General features: G+C 55.2%; 1 protein-coding gene across 1 annotated transcript in view; it reads left to right on the top strand.

The window, feature by feature from the left end:
- LOC122691331 (proto-oncogene tyrosine-protein kinase receptor Ret-like) overlaps positions 1-24,257 on the top strand; it is a gene marked incomplete at its 3' end in the record, with an annotated part of 37,501 nt that extends 13,244 nt beyond the window's left edge. The window contains exons 2-11 of the mRNA XM_043897941.1: positions 9,408-9,671; positions 11,476-11,763; positions 14,129-14,370; positions 15,660-15,855; positions 17,131-17,330; positions 19,408-19,666; positions 20,378-20,503; positions 22,023-22,133; positions 22,949-23,071; positions 24,013-24,257. Coding sequence (XP_043753876.1) covers positions 9,408-9,671; positions 11,476-11,763; positions 14,129-14,370; positions 15,660-15,855; positions 17,131-17,330; positions 19,408-19,666; positions 20,378-20,503; positions 22,023-22,133; positions 22,949-23,071; positions 24,013-24,257 — 2,054 coding nt within the window. The remainder of the gene's footprint in view (positions 1-9,407; positions 9,672-11,475; positions 11,764-14,128; positions 14,371-15,659; positions 15,856-17,130; positions 17,331-19,407; positions 19,667-20,377; positions 20,504-22,022; positions 22,134-22,948; positions 23,072-24,012) is intronic.
- Between the last annotated feature and the right edge of the window lie 5 nt (positions 24,258-24,262).

Here is a 24,262-nt window from a genome sequence, read left to right as displayed (position 1 = left end):
GGCATGGTCAGCAGTAGTGGTGAAGCTGGTGGGTGAAGGTGTGAGGTGATGGTTGTGGGGAGGGTGGTGATGGTGTCAGTAGTGGTTAGGGTGTGGGGATGATAATATAGTGGGGGGCTGGAGTTCAGGTGAAGTTAGTGATGGTGGTGGTGATGCTGTGTAGGTGAGGGGGGTGAAGGTGATGGTGCTTGTGGGGAGAGTGGTGATCATGGTAGTGGTAATGGTGTAGCTGGGGGTGGTGATTGTGGTTGGGTAATGGTGGTGATGGTGGTGATGGTTTTATGGCCACACACAGGAGGTACTGAGCATACCATCAGCCCCATTTATGGCCAAAGTGGGGCTGGCCTGCAGGGCCCTCTCTGCGCTCATAGGCACTGGTTCTCCTGACCTGTGCTTTTTTCCTAAAAAGCCAAAATTACATTACAATCCCTTGCAAAACCAGCCTCCATCTGGGACAAAAAATGGAGATCGTGGGGTGTGTGGAGCATCCTACAGGGTGACCCTGCCTGAGAGTGCACATGTGTGTGTGTGCATGTGTATGTCATTCTGCCTAATGTCTCCCAGTTGGCAGTGTTCCTCAGTTACCAGGCCATCATTTCCTGAGCCGTGGTCAGTGATTTTGTTCTTAGGTGTCCTCAGGGTTTCTTTGCTCAATGCCAACTCTGGCCTCACCCAGGCAGGTCGTGCACTAGAGAGTGCTGTGTGCCCCACGTGAGCCTCATGGGGTGGGGAGGGGCATCCGTGAGGCTCCATTGCACTCATCCTGCCACTGGCCACCCACCTGTGGCTCCCTGTGCCTGTCAGACCAAGCCAGGGGGTCTTGACCAAGGTGATATCACCCATCTCTCTGATACCCTGCCCCCTCTCCTATCCCAAAGTCTCACTGTTTTCCAAATGTGCCCAGCTGTTAACCTCCCGCCCACCTTCCCCCTGCCACTCTGTGCTTAAAACCATTTATGTATTAGTTTGTTCCTTCCTGGATTCATTTGTTGTTTCACTCACTAGTTTGTTGTTTCAGATAGATTGTCACATGATCTGACTGACCCTGGCTGCTCTGGGGCAAGTGGCCTATGGGGTCAAGAGTGGTCTCAAGGAGGGACTTCCCTGGTGGTCCAGTGACTAAGACTCTGTGCTCCCAAAGCAGGGGGCCTGGCTTCAGTCCTGGTCCAGGAACTTAAATCTTGCATGCCACAACTAAGATCCAGTACAGCCAAAAAAAAAAAAGAGTGGGCTCAGGGAGGCTAGGTGGTCCTCTAAGCTGAACTGAGATGAGGGAGAGGATGGAGCGAGTTGGTACGGATGTCTCTGGTACTTGGGTGGAGGTCAGGGCTGGTGAACGTGGCATTCCTTGGCCCAGAGGCAGCCATTCGAGCTGTGGGACTGGCTGCCATTTGCTTAAGGACGCTCTGGAGAGAACACCTAGAAGATAAGCTGAGACGGAGGAAACCCACATGGGGGTGAGCAGGCTGGCTCATCAGAATGAAATAGGAAAGCACCAAACACAGGAGGTCCTGAAGCAACCAGAGAGAAGAGAGAACCAAGAAGGGAATCATTAGAACGAGTACAGAGCTCTCAGAAGCAGGACAGCAGAATCACGCTTTTGAAGGACAGAATAACTGTCCTGTAGAAGTCTCAGGGCTTCCCAAGTGGGCTTCCCAGTTGGCGCAGTTGATAAAGGGTCTGCTTGCCAATGCAGGAGATGCAGATTCAATCCCTGGGTCAGGAAAATCCCCTGGAGGAGAAAATGGCAACTCCCTCCAGATATTCTTGCCTGGAAAATTCCATGGACAGAGGAGCCTGGCAGGCTACAGTCCATGGGGTCACAAAAGAGTTGGACATGACTGAGCACTCACACACACAGAATTCTCTGCCCAGCAGAAGTGCCTTTCAAGAATAAGGTAAAAGTGTTTTAAAAAGAGGGGCAAGGGAAACAAAGACCCAGATTCATGTTTCTGTGAGTGTATGAGGTGGAAGGGGCGTGTGGGAGGGGCAGCACTGTTGCTAAACGTCCAGTTAAGTTGGCCACAGGTTCATGAGTGTCTGTTGCAGAACACTATTTTGACATAAATGTTCTGCAAAATATACTGCTTGTACATGTCAAATATTCAACTAGAATAAAGAGAAAATGTGAACAGGATATGAGAGGAGGGGCATGGGGTGGACGAGGAGAGGATAATGGTGCCAAAAGTTGCTGTCTGGGCGGTGGGGCTAGGGGGACCCTCCACAGGGACAGCTGGCCCTCAGGGAGAGGGGCAGCCCCTGGGGAGGAGTCCATGAGGTCTGCTTCCTGTTCCTGCAGAAGTGATGGCATTAGGAAACCACCGTCTGTTAAGGAGATTGTGCTGGGCCATAATAAAGCTGTCATCTGCAGGATCTGGTGCTCGTCACAGGCAGGAGCAGGGCTGCCTGGTGAGTGGATTCTGCGGGAAGGTACTGCCTTGCACACACATGTGGGCACTATTATCACCCCACTCAGTTCTTAGATCAGACCATCTTGCCATGTGTTTTTTTCTTGAGAGCCCCAAATTCTGGCTTTTACATTGCAGTCCTAGGACATTGGTTGTCTGGGGCCTCGTGTGGGATGACCACGGTGACTGCCACTCACTCTAGTCAAGGGTGCCCAGTTAGGAAGCACCTGCCTGGATCTGGGTTGGTATGGTCAGACTGGCAGCACATCCTCGGTCGAGGGTAGCAAGGAGGTCAAAGGAACCTCAGGGGAGTTGTGCATGGCCTCTCATGGCCAGGGCTGACCAGGGGGCACTGGTGAGGTGAGCCTGCAGTTAGGGCTGGGTAGGCTCAGTATGTCTCACTAAATGAGCAAGAAGATGGGGGAGGTGGGGGTGGGTCTGCAACAGTGTGAGAGAATGTGCATGTGACATGCTAAGTGTAAGAGAGATGTGTGTATCAGTCTGGGTCCAATCCAGAGACACCCACACAGCGACTGGACCAGAGGAGGTTAACATAAGAGTTGATCGGCAGTGATGAGTGTAAGAGAGCTGTGGGCCACCCTGAGGCAGAGGGCAGGAGCTTGGGGAAGGGGCTCCCTCCCCAGAGTGGGGTCACAGCTCACTGCATATTGAGAAGTTGGCTGGGTTGCAGGGGCCAGGACTGGTCTGCAGCCTCGGGGGCCAGCGGGAGGTGACCCTCCAGTACACGGGGGAGCTGAGGCTGGTGCACAAAGGCTGGTGATGGGTGCATCTGGGGGCTATGGGAGGTGATCGCGGGGCAAGGGCGTGGGCTACGTTGGAGCCAAGGGGCTGCGTGCATTTGGCATGGACTGAGGCAGAGCATGCAGGATGTCCCCACAATGTGCTGCAGAAGTGAGGGATGACAACCAGAAACCCTCGTCCACCTGCGTGGTCCTCCACCGCACAGGAGGGCACTCACAGCTTCTGTGTGGGTCTGAGAATGTGTACGAGTATGACCAGTGTTCATGTGTGAGTGTTCACACAGGGCTGAGCTTGTGGACAGTTGAATGAGTGAAAGTGAAGTAGAAACTTGGGCCTGCTTCTCTCTGCATACAAATGTGAGTAAATGACACATCCAGCCAGGTGTGGAGCATTGAAGACTGCCTTTCCAGGATACAAAAATGCTGGTGACTGCGTGTGCCAAATGAGACTATCCATGCCTGGTGGCTCTGCTTGTAAAGATGCTGGAGGAGGCCCTCCTTGGAACAGGACTGCCTGCTGTCCCCACTGAGTGTTAGTTGCACATCTTCTCCTGCAGGGGTGGGGCAGGGTGGGAGGATATGGGGCCTTGGGCCCACGTGCCTGTCTCTGTTTCCATCTGCTGCATACCTGTGCATACACATTCATGCATATACACACACAGGCCATGAAGGGGGCCTGGGGTCTCTGCAAATGCGAGCAGCAACCAGGGCCTTTGGCAGGTATGTCATGAGCAGTGTGGGACCCATCCCCACTCCTGTGAGAGCAAAGCCCAGCTCCTCACCCTCTGGTGTGATGCCAGGGCAACTTGAGGGGCCAGAACCCCACATGGTGCTGGCAACACCTGTCGAGGCAGAAACGTGGGACTAGGTGTTGGGGGAGGACCCTGTCACCCAGCAGCATTCGGGGTGGAAGGTGTGGGTGGGGCAGGTTTTACAAGTCCTGCTGTGTCGACCTGCCCCAAGTTCCAGGGGAGACTCTCATCAGAGGTTGGTCAAAAAGCCCTTCCTGGCAAAACGGTGCCAGCAGGGAGGGGTGGTCAGCTGGCAGGGCCTGGGGCTTCCTGGTGGGGCCAGCATCTGCCTTGCTCCTGAGTCCCATCGCCGCTTTGTTAGTCATCGTCCAAACCCCAAGATGCCCACCCTCCAGCTGTTTGACCATGGGAAGTCTTCTCACCTCCCAGCCTCCATGTTCTTACCTATTTAATGGGGCAGTGAAGAGGTTTGCCCAGTGATTATAAATCAGAAGTGTGAACTTCATACCGCGTGTACCTGTGCAAAGGTGAGGCCTATACCAGCTCCTCCTCTCCCCAGCCTGCCCTTCTCTTGTTCACAGTCAGAGAAAATGAGGCCCAGAGGAGGCTAGAACTTTACAAAGGCTGCACAGCCCCAGGAAACTGGACACCTCTGATGGCCCTTTCTGGGCTCTTCTCCTTCACCCTCTGGGGTTGGCCCCATCATCTGTAGGGCCCACCATAGAATGCAGATTGTTCTAGAATTATGAATTATTTTAGGACAATGACAGGAGAGCATTAAACCAAGTATGGGGAACTGTGGTCTCCCCAGGCTACACCCCCCTGAGGCCAGCCCTGCACCCACACCCTCGTTCCCTACCTTGGACCACGTGTTTTTCCATCTAAACGTGTCTGTGACAAGGAGGAGCATTAAGGCGGCCATGCCCTGAGTAGGGACCACCTGGGAAGCGTTTTAAGTGCATTTAAGACTGTTTCTGTTCACAATCATCGCCCAACCCACAAATCACTTTTGGCAGCAACAGACCAGGCCCCACATGGATCCTGTAGGACCTGGCTCAGAGATGAGAGCAGGTAGTGCTCTCATCCTGCACGTGAAGTCTGTGTGGTGGTGACTGGACCAGCTCGGAGGTGGGGGCTCCCTGGAGCTCAAGGCACCTCCCAGCCCCTGGACCATTGAATGTACATGTGCTCAAGGGGGCCCCAGGGGAGGAGCCCTATTCTGGATCTGCTCCTCACTACCTGGTAGGTGGAGTGAGCATCTCGCCCCCACTTAGAAGACCGATCTGCAAGCCCTACCCCCCATGGGTGGCTCCTAGGGCTGCCAGTTCTTGCACAGCTGACCAAGGCCACAGCGATTATATCCTGAGAGAATAAGAAGGCAAAAGTCGCGATATTCTGCTGATGTGGGTGCAGGCGTCCCACACCATCCTAGACAGTACTCCGGAGACCAGAATGCAGACCTCACTTCTCCACAGAGAGCTCTGGCACACCAAGGAGAGCTGGTGGCCAGGCAGGCTGGCAGACACAGGCTGCCCTTGGCTGTGTGCCATCTGGGGGACCCACCCACACCCACCCTGGGCTTCCCCCCTCCCCACCAACTGAGTCTCCTGCAGCTCTGGGGTTGGGGCCCTGAAGGCAGCATCTCAGATCGCTAGTGGTTGGCGCTCACCTTTCTGCCAGGATGAGAAGGAGGCTGGCAGCACAGAGCCCCCTTCCCATCCAGCATGGTGTCACAAGCCTGGACTGCCACCAGGTCACCACCCTGTCAAGCCACTGGGAAATCTCTCATTCTCTTTGTGGCCAGAAAGTCAACCTTCCCAAAAGATGGTGCACCCTCCGGGGCTGCTTTCTACTGCAGGCCAGCGTCCCTGACTTGCGGTCACCGCTCAGGACTTGGGGTGGGGGTGGAGGGTGGGCACAGTAACCGTGGGTTCTGGACCATGTGACATGGGGTTGAGCAGGCCGGTGAGGGCTATGCTGCTGGAAAGACAGCCCTCCAAATCCCAATCCCCTGGCTGGCTGCACATGTGCCCTCGAGCATACAAACAACTTTCTTTCTGTCCTGCCCAGGTGTCTTGTTTGCAAAGCAGTGATCCCATCAGCAGCTCCATCTGGGGCTGCGAAGAAAATGCAGGGTCACCATGTGCCACGGGGCCTGGCCTCATGCTGTGTGAGTCCACCTGGCCGTGCTCACCCCACTCTGCACCTTTGAGAGGCGGGGTGGGTGAATGCGGTGGGCCAGGTCCTCTGGAGAAGGTGGCAGTGGAGGGAAAAGCAAGCCACTCCTCTTGCTGTCCGCAGGGCTGTGAGCATCAGCTTCTGCGCTCCTTCCCCAGCCCCCCACAGCCCACCCCAGAGCTCCCCCTAGACTCTTTGACTTGCAACCTTCATGGAGTGTTGGAGGGAAAGGAAGCTGGGCTGCTGCTTATGAATCAGGCACTTGTTTTGGGGCAGCAGGGCTGTGTCTGGTGTTGACCCCCACTTTGAATCTGCCTTCCCAGACCCGGCCTTACTGGGGCAGGACAGGGGGCCACCGTGGGCTCGGAGCCCTTCTGATTTCTGTGAGGAGTGCAGACCCAGGTTTATTACTCTGCCAGGCAGTGCAGTGGGGCTTCAGTGCACTACAGGTGGGGAGCAGCTGCCCCTTCCCTCTCGTTGGCTGAGGAAACACCACAGAGACCCTCCTGCCTTTGTCACAAGAGCAGTGATGAGCAGTGCTGTAGGGTCCTCTTTGGGACCCCGAACTGTGTACTTCTCAGGAAGCGTGAGCCAGTGGAGTGCATCCTAGCTGTGCAGGAGGATCTGTCAGCTGTGGCCTGTCACTCTGCCCAGCTTGCAAAAGGCCTGCTCCGAGCTAGTGCCATTGGCTGCCTTTTCACAGAAGCATCAAGGCCAGTCTTGAGGCCATTTGGGGCTGACACAGTTCTCTAAGCTGCCAGCCATCCCTGCTAGGGTTGGCTACTAAATCCCAAAGAAATGAACACTCTGAGTGTATCTGAGAGGCAGCCCATGTCCTCGTGGCCAGTTGGGAGGCTGTGGGACAGGAGGGTGGCATCCAGCCATGTGTGGGTGGCTCCTGTCGTGGTCTCTACCAGTGAGACCCCCGGCAAGGGAAGTCAGGTCTCAGTGCTCCCTCCCCAGAGTTCCCCAGAGTGACTTCTTCCTAGGGCTCCTGGAGCTGCCACCCCCTTGGATGGCAGGCAGCATGATGCTCTGGGTGGATCCCTTCCCCCAAGAGGTGGCAGGGCAGGAAGGTCACACGCAGAGCCTGACTTGGGCACAGGGCCAGCTCCTTGGAGTTCAGCTGCCCTTCCCAGTACCTCACCTGCAGAGACCCAGTGATTCTGGGTCCCACTCCAGGGACAGCACTCCTAGGGAGCAGTTTTCCGAAGGTCTAATAAGTCAGCTCCGTACCTGCAGCCCCCTCCTTCCATCTCTGTCTTTAGTGCCGGGTGTGCAGTAGCCTTTGACTACTGGCCAGAGCATCTCTCCCCTCCATCCTCTCCGCCTTACTTACCTTTGTCCTTAGCCCCATTTGTCTTTTCCCTCCTTCCCTCTCTCTCCCTCTGTTTCTCTTCCTGTTCCCTCCCTCTCCTGCTGGCTCCGTGGTCCAGCCTGTTTGGCAGGGCAGCACCCACACTGGGTGGGTGGGACCCAATCAATGCACACTTCAAGTTGGCATTCCCAGCCGGGTTGCCTTTGAAGTCATCCTTGGGAAGCCTGGCACAGTGCTGGCAACCTTCCAGTTTTCTTCTGTTTCACCACTTTGGGATCCAAAAGGTCTTCACCAGTTCTCCTCACCTGACTCCAGTTGGCTCTTGATTGTTTCCCACACACAAGTGTGTCTTCAAGGACCCAGGCAGCCCCAGGGTGTTTTCCACTGGTGTGGAGCGGACCAACCACTCACCTTGGTGGCTGCAAGAGAAGCAGAATGTAGGTGGAAACAAATTGATTGAAAAGAGAAATCGCTTACACACAAGTACAATGTTTCTCATGTTTGCTTTGTGTGTTAGTATTTTTTTATGCTTTGTAGAGAATATTGGCAGGTTTTCAGTTTTTTTTTAAAGCATCACCTGCCCATTTATCCATCTTTTTAAAACTTCTTACTATTTAAAAATAACTGTTTATGATGCAAAATGTTGAACATACACCAAGTCAAGAGAGTAGTAGGATGAGTGCCCCATTGGTTCACCCAGCGTGGCCATGGTCAGCATCCCTCTTCCTCATGGCATTTACAGCTCTACCCATAGCCTCTCAGTGATAAATTTAGGCCACAATTACATACGTTGAAATGCACAAATCTTGGCTGTATGTTGTTGACAAATGGATGTCCCTGTGTGACCCACACCCCATCAGAATATGAAACATGTATGTTTCCCAGAATATGCCCCCTGCTTTTCCAGTCTATTACCTCCCCTACCCCCAGCTGGTACCCAGTTTGATTTCTGTCACCTAAAATCAGTCTGGAACGGTGCCATGTGATTCTTTTGTGCTTCTGCTTCCACTTGGCAGGATGTCTATTAGATGTGTCCAGGCTGTCGTGTGTATCAATAGTTTGTGCCCCATCCTAACTGCATAGGGTTCCATGGTGTGATGGACTGGGGTTTGTTATCTGATAACCTGCTGGAACACATCTGGGTTCTTCCCAGTTCTTGGCTCTGTGAATAACCCCAGCATTTGTGAACAAGTCACTTGACGGACATATGTTTTCATTTTTCTCAGATAAATGGAGTGGAATTTTTCGGTACTATGGTAGGAGCATGTTTGACTTTAGATGAAGATTTTGTTACTTACAGGGGCTTCCCAGGTGGAACTAGTGGTAAAGAACCCACCTGCCAATGCAGGAGGTGTAAGTGATGCAGGTTCAATCCTTGAGTCAGTAAGATCTCTTAGAGGAGGGCATGGCAACCCACTCCAGTATTCTTGTCTGGAGAATTCCAAGGACAGAGGAGAGTGGAGGGCTATAGTGCATAGGGTTACAAAGAGTTGGACACGACTGAAGCGACTTAGCATGCACGAATGTTGTTACTTATAAAGTGCTCTAGTTCATCTTCCCTGCCTGCTCTGCTTTTCTGGCAGCGTCTTGTACACTTCAAAACTCTGGCTCCAGGTGATTTGCTCAGAAGCTTGGGTGAAAGCCGAGTGGTTTACATGCTTATCTATCTCAGGTAATCGAGGATGATATTGCAACTGTTTATGCTTCCTCACTTCCTCCTCTTTCTGTTTTAAAGCAGTGTATTTGCAGCTAGTGTTTAGCTATACAGATAACTGTGTGTTGATGTTCTTAGGAATACAGATGAGAAAGACCTACTTAGATCAGAATTTTAAATTAGTGAAGTTTTCTTTTTTGGCCCACAAGGAAGCTATTACTAAAATGTGAAGTTAGGCCGCTGGGAAAGGTGATCTGCCTGGGAGGGCTGCTGGGCTCTGCACCGTGGTCGTCCCTCAGTCCCTCCTTCCCTCACGTGTTTCCCTGCCTCCCACAGCCCCGCTGGGACTCTACTTCTCCAGGGACGCTTACTGGGAGAAGCTATACGTGGACCAGCCAGCCGGCACGCCCCTGCTCTATGTCCATGCCCTGCAGGACGTGCCAGAGGAGATGCCCAGCTTCCGCCTGGGCCAGCACCTCTACAGCGCCTACCACACGCGGCTGCACGAGAACAACTGGGTCCGCATCCAGGAGGACACGGGGCTTCTCTACCTTAACCAGAGCCTGGACCACAGCTCCTGGGAGAAGCTCAACATCCTCAGTAAGGGGGCGGCCCTGACCCCACCCCCACATGCCTCATTACCCACCCCGCCCCGCCCTCACCTGGTCCTTCCTTAGAGCCCATCACACAGCTCCTACGACTCCTGCTGTGTAAGAGTGGAGCAAGTGAGATGGGGCTGGCCTGTCCTCTTTGTCCAGCCCGTGAGGGAGCCAGGATGAGCTTGAGGACCACTGATGACCCTCAGGCCTCCTGAGGCTGTTGGGATTTTGGAGAACTTATGTGGAGGACTTGAGGGGCTCTCTCCATGCTGGCTCCAAATGTCTTCCAGTTGGATTAACAGAGATGTGGGGTTGTGAGAGAAGAGTTAAGAAAGGCTAGAGACATCCCAAGATCTTGATTTAGTGGATGATCTGGAACTTGGTGGAGAAGCAGCTGTTTGCATGGAAAACCCACCTTACCATCAGCAGCAGGCTGCTCTTGGCACCTGGTGAGGACTGGGGCCTGGTGCCGGGGAGGAAAGTGGAGCAGGAGGAAGGCCTGGACGGCTTCTCAGAGCAGGGGTCCAAGCTGGAGTGAAGGCCACGTGTGACCCTGGTACTGGGAGGAGGTTGTTTGTGGAGCAGAGTTCTGCCTTGTGGCACCAAATGGTGATCACAACCCCACCTCTTGCTCTATAGACATGGCCTCCCTGGACCCTCACGCCAGCTCTGAGCTCCTGTGAGTGCTGAGAGGCAGACACTCTGCTGTGAACAGTACTGCCAGAGTGAAATTTGCCAAGGGTCTGAGTTTCATAGGAGGCCTGTTCTGTTTGTGATTGGAGAGCAGCCTCATGCACCTGCCAGCTCTAGTCAGGAGAGAAATCACAGTAATTAGAACAGAGAAAGTTTATATGGAGAATTATTAACCACAGCAGGGGACTGGAGCAACAGAGGACAGGCTAATAAGAAGCAGAGAACTGATGAATATGGGAGGAGTAGATGTAGCGGGGGGACACTTACCTAGAGCTAAGATAGAAGGCCCAGGAAGAGCCCCCGCCCCAGCTGAGATCCAGATGGGTTGGACGGGGGTTGCTATGGTGCCTCCATGATGGAATTTGCCAGAAATCCCCTCTCTAGGTGCTGGGGAAGTCTGTGTCTCTGCAGGGGTGGCATGGAATTCCCTGGGGGTCCCGTGGTTAGGACTCTGAGGTTTCATTGTTGAGGTCTTGGGTTCAGTCCCTGGTCAGGGAACTAAGATCCCACAAGCAGCAACACTGGCAAAAATAGAATAGAATAAGTGTTTTATTTATTTTTAATTGAGGGATAATTACAGTATTGTGTTGGCTTCTGCCATACATCACAATGAATCAGCCATAGGTATACATATGTCCCCTCCCTCTTGAACCTCTCTCCCCCCTCCCACCCAATTCCACCCCTGTAGTGTTTTTAAAAGTGAGAAAAGAAAGAAAGTGGTTGGGGTAGTGGGTGAGGGAGGGAAGGGAGGTCACCTGAGGTGCCAAGAGCCTGCCTTGGGGAAGCACTCCATCTTAGACCCAGGGTTCAGCGCACCTCTCTGAGGAAGGGTATTTGAACTGAGACTTGGAATAATCAGAGAGATGGACCTGTGAGGCACCCCCCAGGACGAGGGAGCAGAGCCATAGGGCCCTGAGGCTGCCAGATCCCAAGTCCAGGGCCGTAGGGGGCAAGCAGGAGGTAGGGGGCAGGGCGGGGTTCCCAGCAGAGCCCTGCTAGCCTTGGTGAGGACTAGGCTTTGCGCCAGCCCCGAGCTCCTGCCCTCTCCCCATTCAGGTCCCAGCTGGGCGGGTGTGGCTGACACCCTGGCGGGGCCTGACTTGTCTCTGCAGACGGCGGCTTCCCGCTGCTTACCATCTACCTGCGGGTCTTCCTGTCACCCACATCCCTTCGTGAGGGCGAGTGCCAGTGGCCAGGCTGTGCCCGAGTGTACTTCTCCATCATCAACGCCTCCTTCCCGGCTTGCGGCGCCCTCAAGCCCCGGGAGCTCTGCTTCCCTGAGTCAGGCCTGTCCTTCCGCATCCGGGAGAACAGGCCCCCTGGCACCTTCCACCAGTTCCGCCTGCTGCCCGTGCAGTTCCTCTGCCCCAACGTCAGCGTGGCCTACAGGCTCCTGGGAGGTGAGTGCCAGGCGCATGGAGCCTTCCTCGATGCCTGCCGAGTGCCAGGCATGGCCCTGCGGTTCCTCTACATGAGCCGTCCAAGTTGACTACACCACCCCACCATCCATTCATTCAGAGGCCCATGTGTATCTCATGTATGCTGGCCACAGGCCAGGCATGGTTCTAGGGACCAGGGATGAAACAGTGAACAAGTTCAGGCCCAAATCCTGCCTGTCTGGACCTTCCACGCCTGGGGCAGGTGGAGACCACACAGGCGCGAAGGACGTCGGGTGGCCTCTGAAGGGGCCAGGTGGGAGGTAACGCTGAGAAGGCACAGAGTGGTGGAGACCACTGTCCTAAGTCAGGTGGCTGGAGCAAGGTAAAGGAGGGTGCCCAGCAAGCAGGGCGAGCTCATTCAAAAGTGCGGAGGGGGAAGTGCAGCTGGAGGGGAGGGCAGAGGCTACTGAGGGCAGAAAAATGCAAGGGAGGGGGCAGGACTTCCTGATGAGGGGACTAGGGAGCCATAGAAGGTGTTTTCAGGGGTGGGGGGGAGGGTGTCATTGACAGGATATAACTTACTTTAAAAGGTTAGTCGGGCTGATGTGTTCGAAATGATTTGGGGCGAGTGGTTTGGAGGAAGCAGGAAAACTATGAAGAGGCAGGAGACATCCTTGAGTGAGAGGATGAGGACTGGGGCTGAGGGTGAAAGCCTTTAGGCCACAAGAAGCAGGCAGATTCTGGGCATGTTTTTGCAGGAAGATCCAGCAAGATTTTCTGGGGAGTTGAATGTGGGGTGTTGAGAGATTCACGAGGGGACCAAGCATGGTTCCAGGATTCCGCCTGAGCCACTGTAAGGACAGTGGACCTTGTCACAAGATAGTCCTACCACACGATGGCCCTGGGGAAGCCACATGGATTTGGGGTAGGGGAAGGGCACTGGATCCGAGTGGAGATGAGAGAAGGCAACTGAGCTGCTGTGTGAGGTGTCATTGGACAGTTTAAAGGGGACTTAAAGGGGACACTTATTACGCTGGATGGCTGGTAAGTGAAGCCTGGATTCCCACCAGGTTGATGGCACCCACACATGGTCATAATGTTAAAGGAGCGCTCAGTAGTGTAAGGAAAGTAGTCACTCACACTCCCACATCCCTTCATTTATCCTGACACAGGGATGGATGTCTTTGTACAAAGTTGTCCCCAAAGCATATGGTTTAGTGTGCTGCCTTTTTCGCTTAAAAAGAAAAGCCATTTTTGTAACCGTAAGCAATACAGGGAAATGTGTAGTTCACATGTAATATGTGGCTCTGATGTGATTTTCCACTAAGTGGAGTTGACAGCCCTCCTGAGGTTGGCTATGGGGTGGTCACTGTTGACCTTCAAGCGTTCAGCTTTTCCCCCTTTCTGGGTCCTTTCTGGAGGATGAATTCCAGGACAGGCTTGGGTTGAAGAGTATGTTGTTATTACTGGTCCTCCCCTCACCAGGTTGCAGTGAGTCATTGAACTTACAGCAGTGTCTGGCGATGAATACACACAGCATCTCATCTTCTGGGGCTTCCCTGGTGGCTCAGCTGATAGAAAATCTACCTGCAGTGCGGGAGACCTGGGTTCAATCCCTGGGTTGGGAAGACCCCCTTGGAAAAGGGAACGACTACCCACTCCAATATTCTGGCCTAGGGAATTCCATGAACTGTATAGTCCATGGGGTCGCAAAGAGTCAGACACGACTGAGCAACTCTCACTTCACTTCATCTTCTGGCGAGGAAGCTGAAGAACAGAGACAGAACCATCAGCCTCAGGCCACGCAGCCTGCAGGTGTATAGGGCAGGGATCCAAACCAGGCAGTCAGAAATATTTGTGTGTTAACATGAAATTACACCAGATGTCCCCAATGTTAGTTTTCAAGTGGTGGAATTGTGGCTTTTTTCTCACATTCTCTAAAATGAGCATGTCTTGCTTCCACAGTTAAGAAAATTCCTGACAGTTTTTCAAATACCAGCAAATGCTAGGAGCTGGATCTCTGGGCCTGCAGCGTGACTGGTGCCAGCCCTCGCCACAGAGGAGGCAGGCAGGGTGTGTGAAGGGGTGTGCCCTCCTAGGTGATTGGGTTGAGGACCTGAGGCAGACCTCCTGGTCCCTGCTCTTCCCTATCAGCACCAGTGCAGGCTGCAGGCACAGTGATGCTCAGAGCATAATCTCCACTGCAAACTGTGCTTGGAGGCTGTGCTCCACTGTGGAAGCTGAAGAGGGGCCACGGCCCAGGCCCAGCATGCACCCCAGCTCTGTCTCCTCTTGCACACTGCTCCCTGTGGGGCCCTGAGGAAGGCAGCTCACCCTCCCCTCAGCTCAGGGTCATCCTGGGGTTGCTGGTCTGTTTGGTGCTCAGGTGAGAGTCTGCCTTTCCGCTGCGATCCGGACAGCCTGGAGGTGAGCACGCGCTGGGCCCTGGACCGTGAGCAGCGGGAGAAGTATGAGCTGGTGGCCGCGTGCACGGTTCGCATGGGCATGCGCGAGGAGGAGGTGATGGTGCCCTTCCCTGTGACCGTGTACGACGAGGACGACTCTGCGCCCACCTTCTTCGGGGGCGTCGACAGTGCCAGCGCGGTGGTGGAGTTCAAGCGGAAGGAGGTGCCTATGCGTTTGTCTGGTGCTTCTCTAGTGTCTGTCATCTCTTTGTTGGGCATCTGGGTCTCTCCATTCGTCATTTGTTCCTCGGTCTATTCAGCTGTCCATCTAGCCATCCAGACATGTGGCTGACCATCACTGTGGTTATTCGTCTTTCATATGTCCATCAGTCTGTCTGTTGGGGTTTTGTTGGTTTCCAGGACAGCTGAGGAGGAGAGAGGACCAGCCCCGCTGGCCCCGAGCTGACCTCTGCCCTGGGAAGCGGGTGAGGGGAGGGGTTGGGGTGCCGGTGGGGTTGAGGGTAAGGGTGCCCAGCCTCTGACTCAACCATCAGGGCTCGCATTAGAGGGGCACAACTGTGGTACTGCAGAGGCGGGGCACACTGCCCCAAGGAGACGGAGAGGACATCTGCCAGGAGGGCGTTCCCTTCTTCGGGCTGTCAGCCCCTCAAGGGAGGGCCAGTGAGTTCAGGGAGGGTACCCCGGAGTGGAGGAAGACAGGCCAGTGGATCCGGCAGGGGTGTCCCTGCGCCGCCCCTCCCATCGGGGCCCCGCCTTCCTCTTGCCCGTGCAGGCGGAGAGTGACTGCCACCTGCTGGGCCCTGGGCTGTCCTGCAGCCGGCAGGCTGGCGGGAGCAAGGGGAGGGTCGGGGTCGGATATGCTGTGGTTGGCTGCTTCTCCGGACACCCAGGGAGCAGGTTTGGTGGATGGATGGGCAAGAGGAAAGCACATGGAGTAGGGAAATGTCCCATGAGCCTGGCAGAGCAGCTCCATGGTAACACTGTGGAGCCTGGCCAGGAGTGAGAGCAGAGATGACATGTGGCTTTACTCAGAACCCCCCTCATGACCCCATCTAGCCTGGGGTACAGAAGAAGCTGTAGGAGAGCATTCTGGTGGACACTGTGCTTAGGTCCCAGCTCTGTCATCTGTCACTGCATGACGTTGAGCTAACTTCTCCACTGTGCGGGGCCCAGCTTCCTGGAAGGAGAGTGGGGGTGCCCACTCTGCCCTGTGGGGACCTGAATGAGGTCTTCCACAGAGCACCAGGGCATCTGTTCTAACCCATAATCATGGGAAGTCTGGAGATGCCATTGCACCTGTTGCAGAGGTGAGGTGCAGTGGCCCAGGAAGGGTGACAAGCAGGCTGGCTGGGGGCCCCTTGCAGCTTGAACCCTGGTCAGTCTGTCCCTGGAGCCAGCTCTGACCGCACACACCTGATCCACCTGCGGGGCACGTGCCCTCCTATGGGCTCTGGCTTTCAGGGCCCTGACTGGCCCCCGTATTCTCTGCAGGGCACAGTGGTAGCCACGTTATGTGTCTTCGATGCAGACGTGGTGCCAGCCTCCGGGGAGCTCCTGAGACGGTACACGAACACGCTGCTCTCTGGGGATGCCAAGGCCCTCCGGACCTTCCGAGTGGAGCACATGCCCAATGAGACCTTGGCCCAGGCCAACGGCAGCTTTGTGCGGGCAACCGTGCATGACTACAGTAAGAGGGGACCAGTGTGGCCTGACAGGGCCCCCTGGGGAACTGGCGACCTGCTTTTCTTGGGCAGGGCAGCACCCTGCACAAGTAGACACCTGTCCTGGCCCTCTCAGCCCCAGGTGGCCACCCCTTCCAACCCTCTTCCCAGCCTTTGTCTCTGCTGGGCTCACCTTGGCCACCTTGGTGGGTGTTTACAGGCTGTCCTTTCTCTCTGAACTGCCCCAAGGCCAAGGCTGACCCTGGCAGGACCCCCACCACACTACCCTGTGCTGACCACGCCAGGGCTCACTGCAACCTCCTAGGTGCCCAAGTGTCCAGGGATCCTTGACCCTCCCCAGCAACTCTCCACTAACAGGAGTTGATGTCCAGTAGCAGCTCTGTGCCCTCAGATTGGAGGATTCTGGGATGACTGTCCTGTCTGACTTCTGAAATGTGCCCACCCTCAGGGCTAAGCACCACGTGCCCCCAGGGCTCACCTGCAGGATGGGGTGTCCTCGCAAGTTGCCAAACCTCCCCACCTCCCTCGCCTGCTCTCCTGCCTGTGTTTTGTAGGATCACCTTTCAAATATGCCACTTGTGCTTGGATCCTTGTTTGGAGGCCTGCTTCTGGGGAACCCAGGATCACTGGTGCCTTTACCCCTTTCTGCCTGACCCAGTCCTATTTCCTGTCTTCTTCCTCACCAAGCTCTGATGACCTCTGTTCTGTGCAAGGGAAAATGTCATCCTTGCCCCTGCACACTCCCTCTGTATGCCACGTGCACCCAGAGATCCTCGCCTCCTCTGTTCTCCACTGAATGGGGATCTTAGCCTTGGCACACGGTGACAGCTCAGGAGTGCGGAAGCCCCTGGGTGCTTGAGGCCTGTGGAACCTGAGGGTCCATAGGAGGCTGGTACTGTTGCGAGGAGTTCTCAGGGGCCAGGACGGTCTTTCTGGGACCTTGCTGGTGGTGGTGGTGGGTCTTTACCTGTGTGTGCTTGCCCCGACATGCATCTTTCTCATACACATGCACACACACACACACCTCACTGAGGTTACCTCCCAGCTGAGGAGGGTCTTCTGGGCTCAGCTCAGCACAGTGACTCACATTTAAAATAGTTCAACCTTAGTGCCTCCAGCCAGGTCTGTTGTCTGTGTACCATGCGGGTAGAAGTACCTGTTGTCACACGTACGCCCATGTGTCCAGGGAATGCTTTGCAGGGGAGATGTGCAGCAGCGTGGAGCAGTGGTCTCCACCCTGGGCAGGGCCCCTACCTATCATCATGTGCCTCCACCCACAGGGCTGGTTCTCAACCGGAGCCTCCCCATCTCGGAGAGCTGGGCTGTGCAGCTGGCCGTGCTGGTCAACGACTCAGACTTCCAGGGCCCGGGGGAGGGTGTCGTCCTCCTCCACTTCAATGTGTCCGTGCTGCCCGTCAGCCTGCGCCTGCCCAGTGCCTACTCCTTCTCGGTGAGCCGGCGGGCCCACCGCTTTGCCCAGGTGAGCTCCTGGCCTCTTGCCAGCCTGGGGAGGGGAATGGAGGAGCAGGGACCCCCAGGGTGGGGTCACATGGGGGACACCACCTCCCTGAGCACACAGAGTGGCCCTGGGGAGCAACAGGCACAAAGCCAAGTAGGCTAAGGCCGTGGGAGAAAGGAGTGGGGCTGGTGGGCTTTGTGGGCCCCTCTTTGCCCTCTCCCTTCTCAGCATTTTTACATTTTTTACTAATGAAAGAGCAGTGCCAGGTAAATCTATGCTGACTTGGAAAGACATTCCCGGTGAAGGAAGTGGGAAAAGTAGTTTGCAGAAGTATTGGTCTTAGGTGGCTCCATATGTTCAAAACCAAGTCTTCATTGCTAGAAATTTCCAAGTGTGCAAACACAGGCATTAGTGGAGACCTCTGCAAGGAAAGACAGGAAGTGCTTCTATTTCCTACTTTCCTGCAAGTCTGTTTGCTAGAGCTTATTTTGCATTTGTCATCAGAAAATAGTGATTAGAAGTAGGAAAAAAAAGGGAAGTAGTAAGAATTTGTCAAAAGGATATAAGGGATAGATAAGAGCGATCTCTTTTCCTCATATCAGCCAGTGTTTAACGTTTTGGTGCAATTCTTTCTAGAATGTTTCTCTGAAGCACTTCTTAAAGTTTACTTGCAATTATGGCAAGCATGACTTAATATACTGCATTCTCCTAATGGCATAGCTGTGGCCATGTGCCCTTTAGAATATCCCATTTAGGGTCATCTCCTAACTAGGACAGTGGCTTTGCCAGTTTCTGTGGTTGGTTCCCATGCCACCTCCGCTCCTGACAGCCACTTAGTACCCAGCACATGAAGAGCCCCACCCTTGGACACAGCCAGGCTCCCCACTTGCCACCCCCGCCAGGCCTTTCCTGGAGGCAGAGGGCAAGGCTGGTGAGAGGTGACAAAGCAGAGGGGCCTGACGGGTGTCCAGGGGGGCTGAGGCGGGCATAGGCATTGCCAGGGGTGTGTCAGCAGAGCCAGGCAGTGGGGAGGGTGATGAGGGCTGAGTGGGAGTGGGGTCTGGGAGGGCGGGCCCCACCAGCCTCTGAAACACCTCCCACCCCTGACCACTAAGTCTTTCACTGTGCCTGGACTCAGGAGGGTGCAGAGACCCGAGTCTCAGCCCAGCCTTACACACACTGCTGTCTCTCACCAGCCCCCCCTTAGCATTCATGATTATAAATTGAAGGTGGTGATCTCAGGCAATTTTGAGGATCACAGGAGAAAGTGGAAGTGAACCTGCTCTGTACAAGGAAGTGCTCGGAGCCTAGGAGGTAGTTTTGTTGTGGTGTGAGGAGTGGGCTTGGTGGAGCCTGGCTCTGCCCTGGGCCTGAGCAAGGCTGAGCAAGGGCCTGGCCTGTGGCTGCAGGCAGGGGGCCCTGTGCCACCACTGCCGCCAGGCCCGCAGCCCTCGACCTTGACTGGTCAGAGCTTCTGATCTCAGGCCCCAGCAGCCCTAACTCCACCTTGGGTGGTGAGGTAGGGAAAAGGAGAGTCCAGGCCCCAGTGACCACTGCGGCCGTGAGGCATCCCTGGAGAAGTATCCCTTCTCTCCCAGGGGTTCCTGGAGGTGGGACAGCAACCCTGCTGTGTGAATTATGGCCCAGGTGCTGAGCTCTGGCTGACCAGGCAGGCGACCCAGGCAGGACACTGAGGATGGACCCTAGTGGTGCCCAGAGGGGAGGGAGGTGTGTGGGAGGCACCCAGGTTGCCTCTGTGCCCGAATGAGGGAGCAAGTGAGGGGTGAGCCGGGCAAGCCAGCAAGTGCCTCCCGGGCGGGCCAGTCCCTAAACCAAAGCCCGGCACCTGTGTTCTTTTCACCTCCGGCTCCCAGGAGCAGGGATGAAGGGTGGTGTCACGGTCTGCGCAGGGCCAGGCCAGGCCAGGCAGGCAGATGGGTCTGCAGATTCCAGGGGCATGGAGCATGGGGAGATTGGGGGCCACCATCTCTGGGCTGAGTAGGAAACTGTCCTGGGACTCAGCTGGCATGGAGCCCCTCCAGCCACTGTCCCAGGTGGTCCACTCACCTGGCTAAGGGTTCCGTGATCCCATGCCTAGATCGGGAAAGTCTGCGTGGAAAACTGCCAGGAGTTCGGTGGCATCCAAGTGCAGTACAGGCTGCAGCCCTCCAGCGCCAACTGCAGCGCCCTGGGGATGGTCACCTCGGCGGAGGACACCTCGGGGACCCTGTTCGTGAATGACACGGAGGCCTTGCAGCGGCCCGAGTGTTCCCAGCTCCAGTACACAGTGGTGGCCGCCGAGAAGCCAACCCGCCAGCAAGCGCAGGCCCTGCTGCTCGTTACCGTGGAAGGGAAGTGTGAGTGCCCGGCTGCGGGAAGGGTCAGGGTAGATGGGGCGTGGCAGAGCCTCGGGCTATTCCTACAGAGGGGTGCTGTCCTATACCCCGTCACTGATCAGTGGGCTTTCTTGAGCCTCCTCTGTAAGACGAGAAGACAGCGCACAGCTGCACTGGAAGGGTGATGGGGGAGGCATGACACAGTTTAGTCCAGTGTGATAGCATTGTGGGTGGCCGCTGCTGCCCATCGCCTCTGTCAGCGGGTCCTACGTGTGCGCTTGTTTTAGGGCTGCCAGGTACGATATAGGACCCAGGTTGAGTGTGAATTTCAGGTAAACAACGAGCAATTTTTGTGGTGTAAGTACATCTCGTGCAGCCTTTGCAGTGAATTAGAAGACAAACTCCCCTATGTCCCTGTGATATTAGGGCCATATTTACACAAAGCAGGTATTCACTGTTCTCTGAAGTTCAAGTTTAACTGGGTGTCCTGCGTGTCCCTGGATGAGTCTGGCCACCTCCCATCCCCACTCCATACTCAGCCCCCTAGCTGCCCCTGCTGTGTGACTATGATGCCACCCCTCCCCCAGCAGCCCCCTCACTACCCTGCACCCCCAGAGTTTAGTGACTGCCTCCCCTCTGGGCTCAACTCGGGACAACTCCAGCCAGTGCTGCCTGCACCCATGGGTGCCCATGGCAGGCTGGCCCCCCATGACTGCTTTCTGCCACCCCTAGACATGCCTGAAGAGCCTGGCTGCCCCCTGTCCTGCGCGGTCAGCAAGAGGCAGCCTGAATGTGAGGAATGCGGTGGCCTGGGCTCTCTGACGGGCAGGTGCGAGTGGAGACAGGGAGATGGCAAAGGTAAGCCCTGGGCAGAGCCAGGCGGCGGGGAGCGTGATGGGGGCTGAGGGGGAGTAGGGTCTGTGCATGCGGGCCCTGCCAGCCTCTGTGACACCCCCCACCCCTGCCCATCTAGTCCTCCCCTGCGCTTGGTCCCTGCCGTGGCTCCTGATGCCAGGAGAGGGTGGTCACGAGCGCAGGGAACAGAGAACCTTCCAACTGTTTATCACCGATGGGATCACAGGTGCCTGAGACTGAGCTCGCTCTGGACTTGAGAAGGTCGGGGCCAAAGTTGAGATGTGTGTGTTTTCTTTTTACTTTATTCTAAAATTCTGAATTTCTGTATTGGTGCCCACACCAGATGGTAATTAACATGTATATATCCATTTCTCTACCCATATACACATAAATACATGTGCAGTTGTGAATGTGAAATTGAAAGTGTTAGTCGCTCACTCGTGTCTGACTCTTTGGGACTCTGTGGACTGTAGCCCACCAGGCTCCTCTGTCCATGGAATTCTCTGACAAGAATACTGGAGTGGTAGCCATTTCCTTCTCCAGGGACTGTCCCAAGCCAGAGATCAAACTCAGGTCTCCAGCATTACAGGCAGACGCTTTACTATCTGAGCCACTATATTCACCCAATGCCTTCTCTTTTTTTTTTAACTTTTTATGTTATATTGGAGCATAGTTGATGAACAATGTTGTGTCAGTTTCCAGTGTACAGCATAGTGATTCAGTTATACATATACGTGTATATATTCTTTTTCGAATTCTTTTTCTGTTGAGGTTTTTATAGCATATTGAGCAGAGTTATGTGCTATACAGTAGGTTCTTGTTGGTTATTTTAAATATAGTGTGTATACATGTGTATCCCAAACTCCCTGACTATCCCTTCTCCCCACTCTTCCCCCTATTCACCCAATGTTTTTAAACACATAGTTCACAGACACTTTTCGAAGATCTCTTGGTAATATTACTGTGCATCCAAGAAGTGGAGGAATTAAGGTAGACTCCACTGTTGACATGTCATTTATGGTTGGCTTTACTTCATGAAAACACAAACCTTAAAATAATTCAAAATATCCAAAGTGGTCTTCAGAGAGGCTCTACCCAGGAGGTCCCAGCCCAGGGGACATGGACCCAAATAGGAGGGACCTGAGCAGCCTTGGGTGTGGACAGTAACTGGCTGCCAGCTGGGCCCACCAATCTGAGGGTCCCACCCACAGTGCAGCCTAGAGAGGGTCCCAGCCTCATCTGGTCTCTTCTGGCCTCTCTGATGTGAGCCTGGCACAGCTCTGGGACTGCCTGGCTCCTCTGGCCCCCACCATCCTGGCTGCCCTGTACCTCAGGGATGCCCTGCTGGTGGGGCTCTGTGTGTGGTTCTTCTCTGCTCAGATCTCAGTTTGCTCTTCCTTGCAGGGGATGGGGTGGGGTACAGGGTTGACCTGGAAGGCCCTGGGGTGTGACCCTCCTGGCTCTGCAGTCTGAACAGGGCAGCTGCTCCCTTGTGGTCATAACTGCCCACTCTGTGTTGTAGGGATAACCAGGAACTTCTCCACCTGCTCCCCCAGCATCAGGACCTGCCCCGATGGCCACTGTGACGCCGTGGAGAGCAGAGACCCCAACATCTGCCCCCAGGACTGCCTCCGTAAGTAGCCCGATGAGCCTGCACCGTGACTCTGAGCGAGCAGGAGCCTGAATGGGTTGGGGGAGTAACAAGCTAAAGGGGCTTGGACTCTCACCTGCATTTCAGCCAGACCAGCCAAGCTTCTGGGTTTTGAGTGCTGAGCCCTTTCCTAACATTTTTTTTTAATAAAGGTGCTCCTCCCCCCAAATTAGAGCTTGCTGGCTTGACCCACACCCTTCCAGTGTTGCTCTAGCCAACTCATGGGGCACGACTCCCTGTCCCCCGTTTTGCTGACTGCCAGCTGCCCCCTCTGCCCCTTTTCTGCTTCTGAAAAGTAACCAAGTGTGGACCTTGACCTGGGCCCAGGGCAGCCTGTGGGTTCCTCCTCTCACCTGCTGCAGCCAGGGAGCTGGTTTGGGGGCTCATCATGGTGCAACTGGGGCTTCCCAGATGGCGCTAGTGGTAAAGAAACCCACCTGCCAATGTAGGAGATGTGCGGGTTTGATCTCTGGATTGGGAAGATCCCCTGAAGAAGGGCTTGGTGACCCACTCCAGTATTTTTGCCTGGAGAATCTCATGGACAGAGGAGCTTGGTGGGCTACAGTCCACAGTGTTGCAAAGAGTCGACCTGACTGAAACGACTTAGCACACATGCATGCATGCTGAGGCTCTTGCCTGGGGTGACCTAGACTTCTGATCTCACTGTGCTCCCTGGGCGTGAGAGTGCTGACATCAGGTGGGGAGGGGCCTCTCATGATCCTGTCTGGTGGTCCTGGCTGGCCAGGTCCCCCTGGAGGCTGAGAGTGGGCTGCTGAGTGGGTGGTGTCTGTCCTCAGGGGGCGGCAGCATCATTGGTGGGCACGAACCTGGGGAGCGCCGGGGGATTAAAGCTGGCTTCGGTATCTGCAACTGCTTCCCTGAGAAGAAGAAGTGCTTCTGCGAGCCGGAGGATAGCCAAGGTGCATTGGGGGTGGGGGGGTGGGGGCACAGCTGGCCAGGATCCCCACACCTCCCTGAGCCTCCAGGGAGCAAGGGAGAAGATTGCAGGAAGGAAGAGAAACCTAGGAGATCTTCCTCCTTCCCTGGGGTCTTGGTTCCCCCATGTGTGCAGACAAGGAGCTGGCTCAAGGCTACTAAGACTGCCTTGTGGCCCGAAGTTCCTTTTATTTTTTTTTGGCAAGGCTTATGGGATCTTAGGTGCCCAACCAGGGATTGAATCTTGGCCACAGCCGTGAAAGCTCCTTGTCCTAACTGCTGGACCACCAAAGAATTCCCTGGCCTCAAGTTCTATAATAAAGATTGGGCTGGAAAACTAGTTATTCCACCAAATAGCTCAGCATCTCCTCAGACTGTGCCTGTGTAGAGCCTTTCCTGGGCCTGTGGCATTGGCCAGCTGGGTCCCCCCTCCCAGCACCCTCCAGGTGCTTCTTCTAGAACAGGGGGGCCCCACTGAACACATGGGGAGCTTTTCTGGCATTTGGGTGGTCATTGCATGGCCCAGATCCTGGGCCACTTGTCTTTCCTCTCCACTATATATTGAACATGAAGAAAATACAGAAGATATTAGGAATGCAGGAGAAGAACTTCTCCCACCCCCCGGGCCCCTGGGCCTCTGGCTTCAGTGCAACGTTCCAGGGTGGGGGAGGTGCAGGGGTGCACAACCTCTGGTGTGTGACCTCAGGCAGGATGTTTATAAATGCTCATTCCTTCCAGAAAAGGGCAATAATAGTCTCTTGTAGCAAAAACATACAGAACAGTACCTGCCATGGGTCAGGAGGGTTGGCAGGCAGCTCACAGTCGGTCACAGCAGCCACTTCTGGCTGTCACAGGTGTGGCTCTGTTGGGTATTGGGGGTCCCCCTTGTGGGGTGTCTACTCTCACAGCCCCTACTCGCCCGCAGACACCCTGCGTGATGACCTCTGCTGCACAGTGATCACGGCAGCTGTGGTCTTCTCCATCGTATCTGTGCTGCTGTCTGTGCTGCTGTCCACCTTCTGCATCCACCGCTACCGCAAGAATGCCCACAAGCCGCCCATTGCCTCGGCTGAGATGACCTTCCGTCGACCCGCCCAAGCTTTCCCGGTCAGCTACTCCTCATCTGGTGCCTGCCGGCCCTCTCTGGACTCCATGGAGAACCAGGTCTTAGTGGA

Source organism: Cervus elaphus, unplaced genomic scaffold, assembly GCF_910594005.1.
Source record: "Cervus elaphus unplaced genomic scaffold, mCerEla1.1, whole genome shotgun sequence".
Classification (NCBI taxonomy): domain Eukaryota; kingdom Metazoa; phylum Chordata; class Mammalia; order Artiodactyla; family Cervidae; genus Cervus; species Cervus elaphus.
Note: the sequence above shows the minus strand (reverse complement) of the source record. Positions and strands in the feature narration are given on the sequence as shown.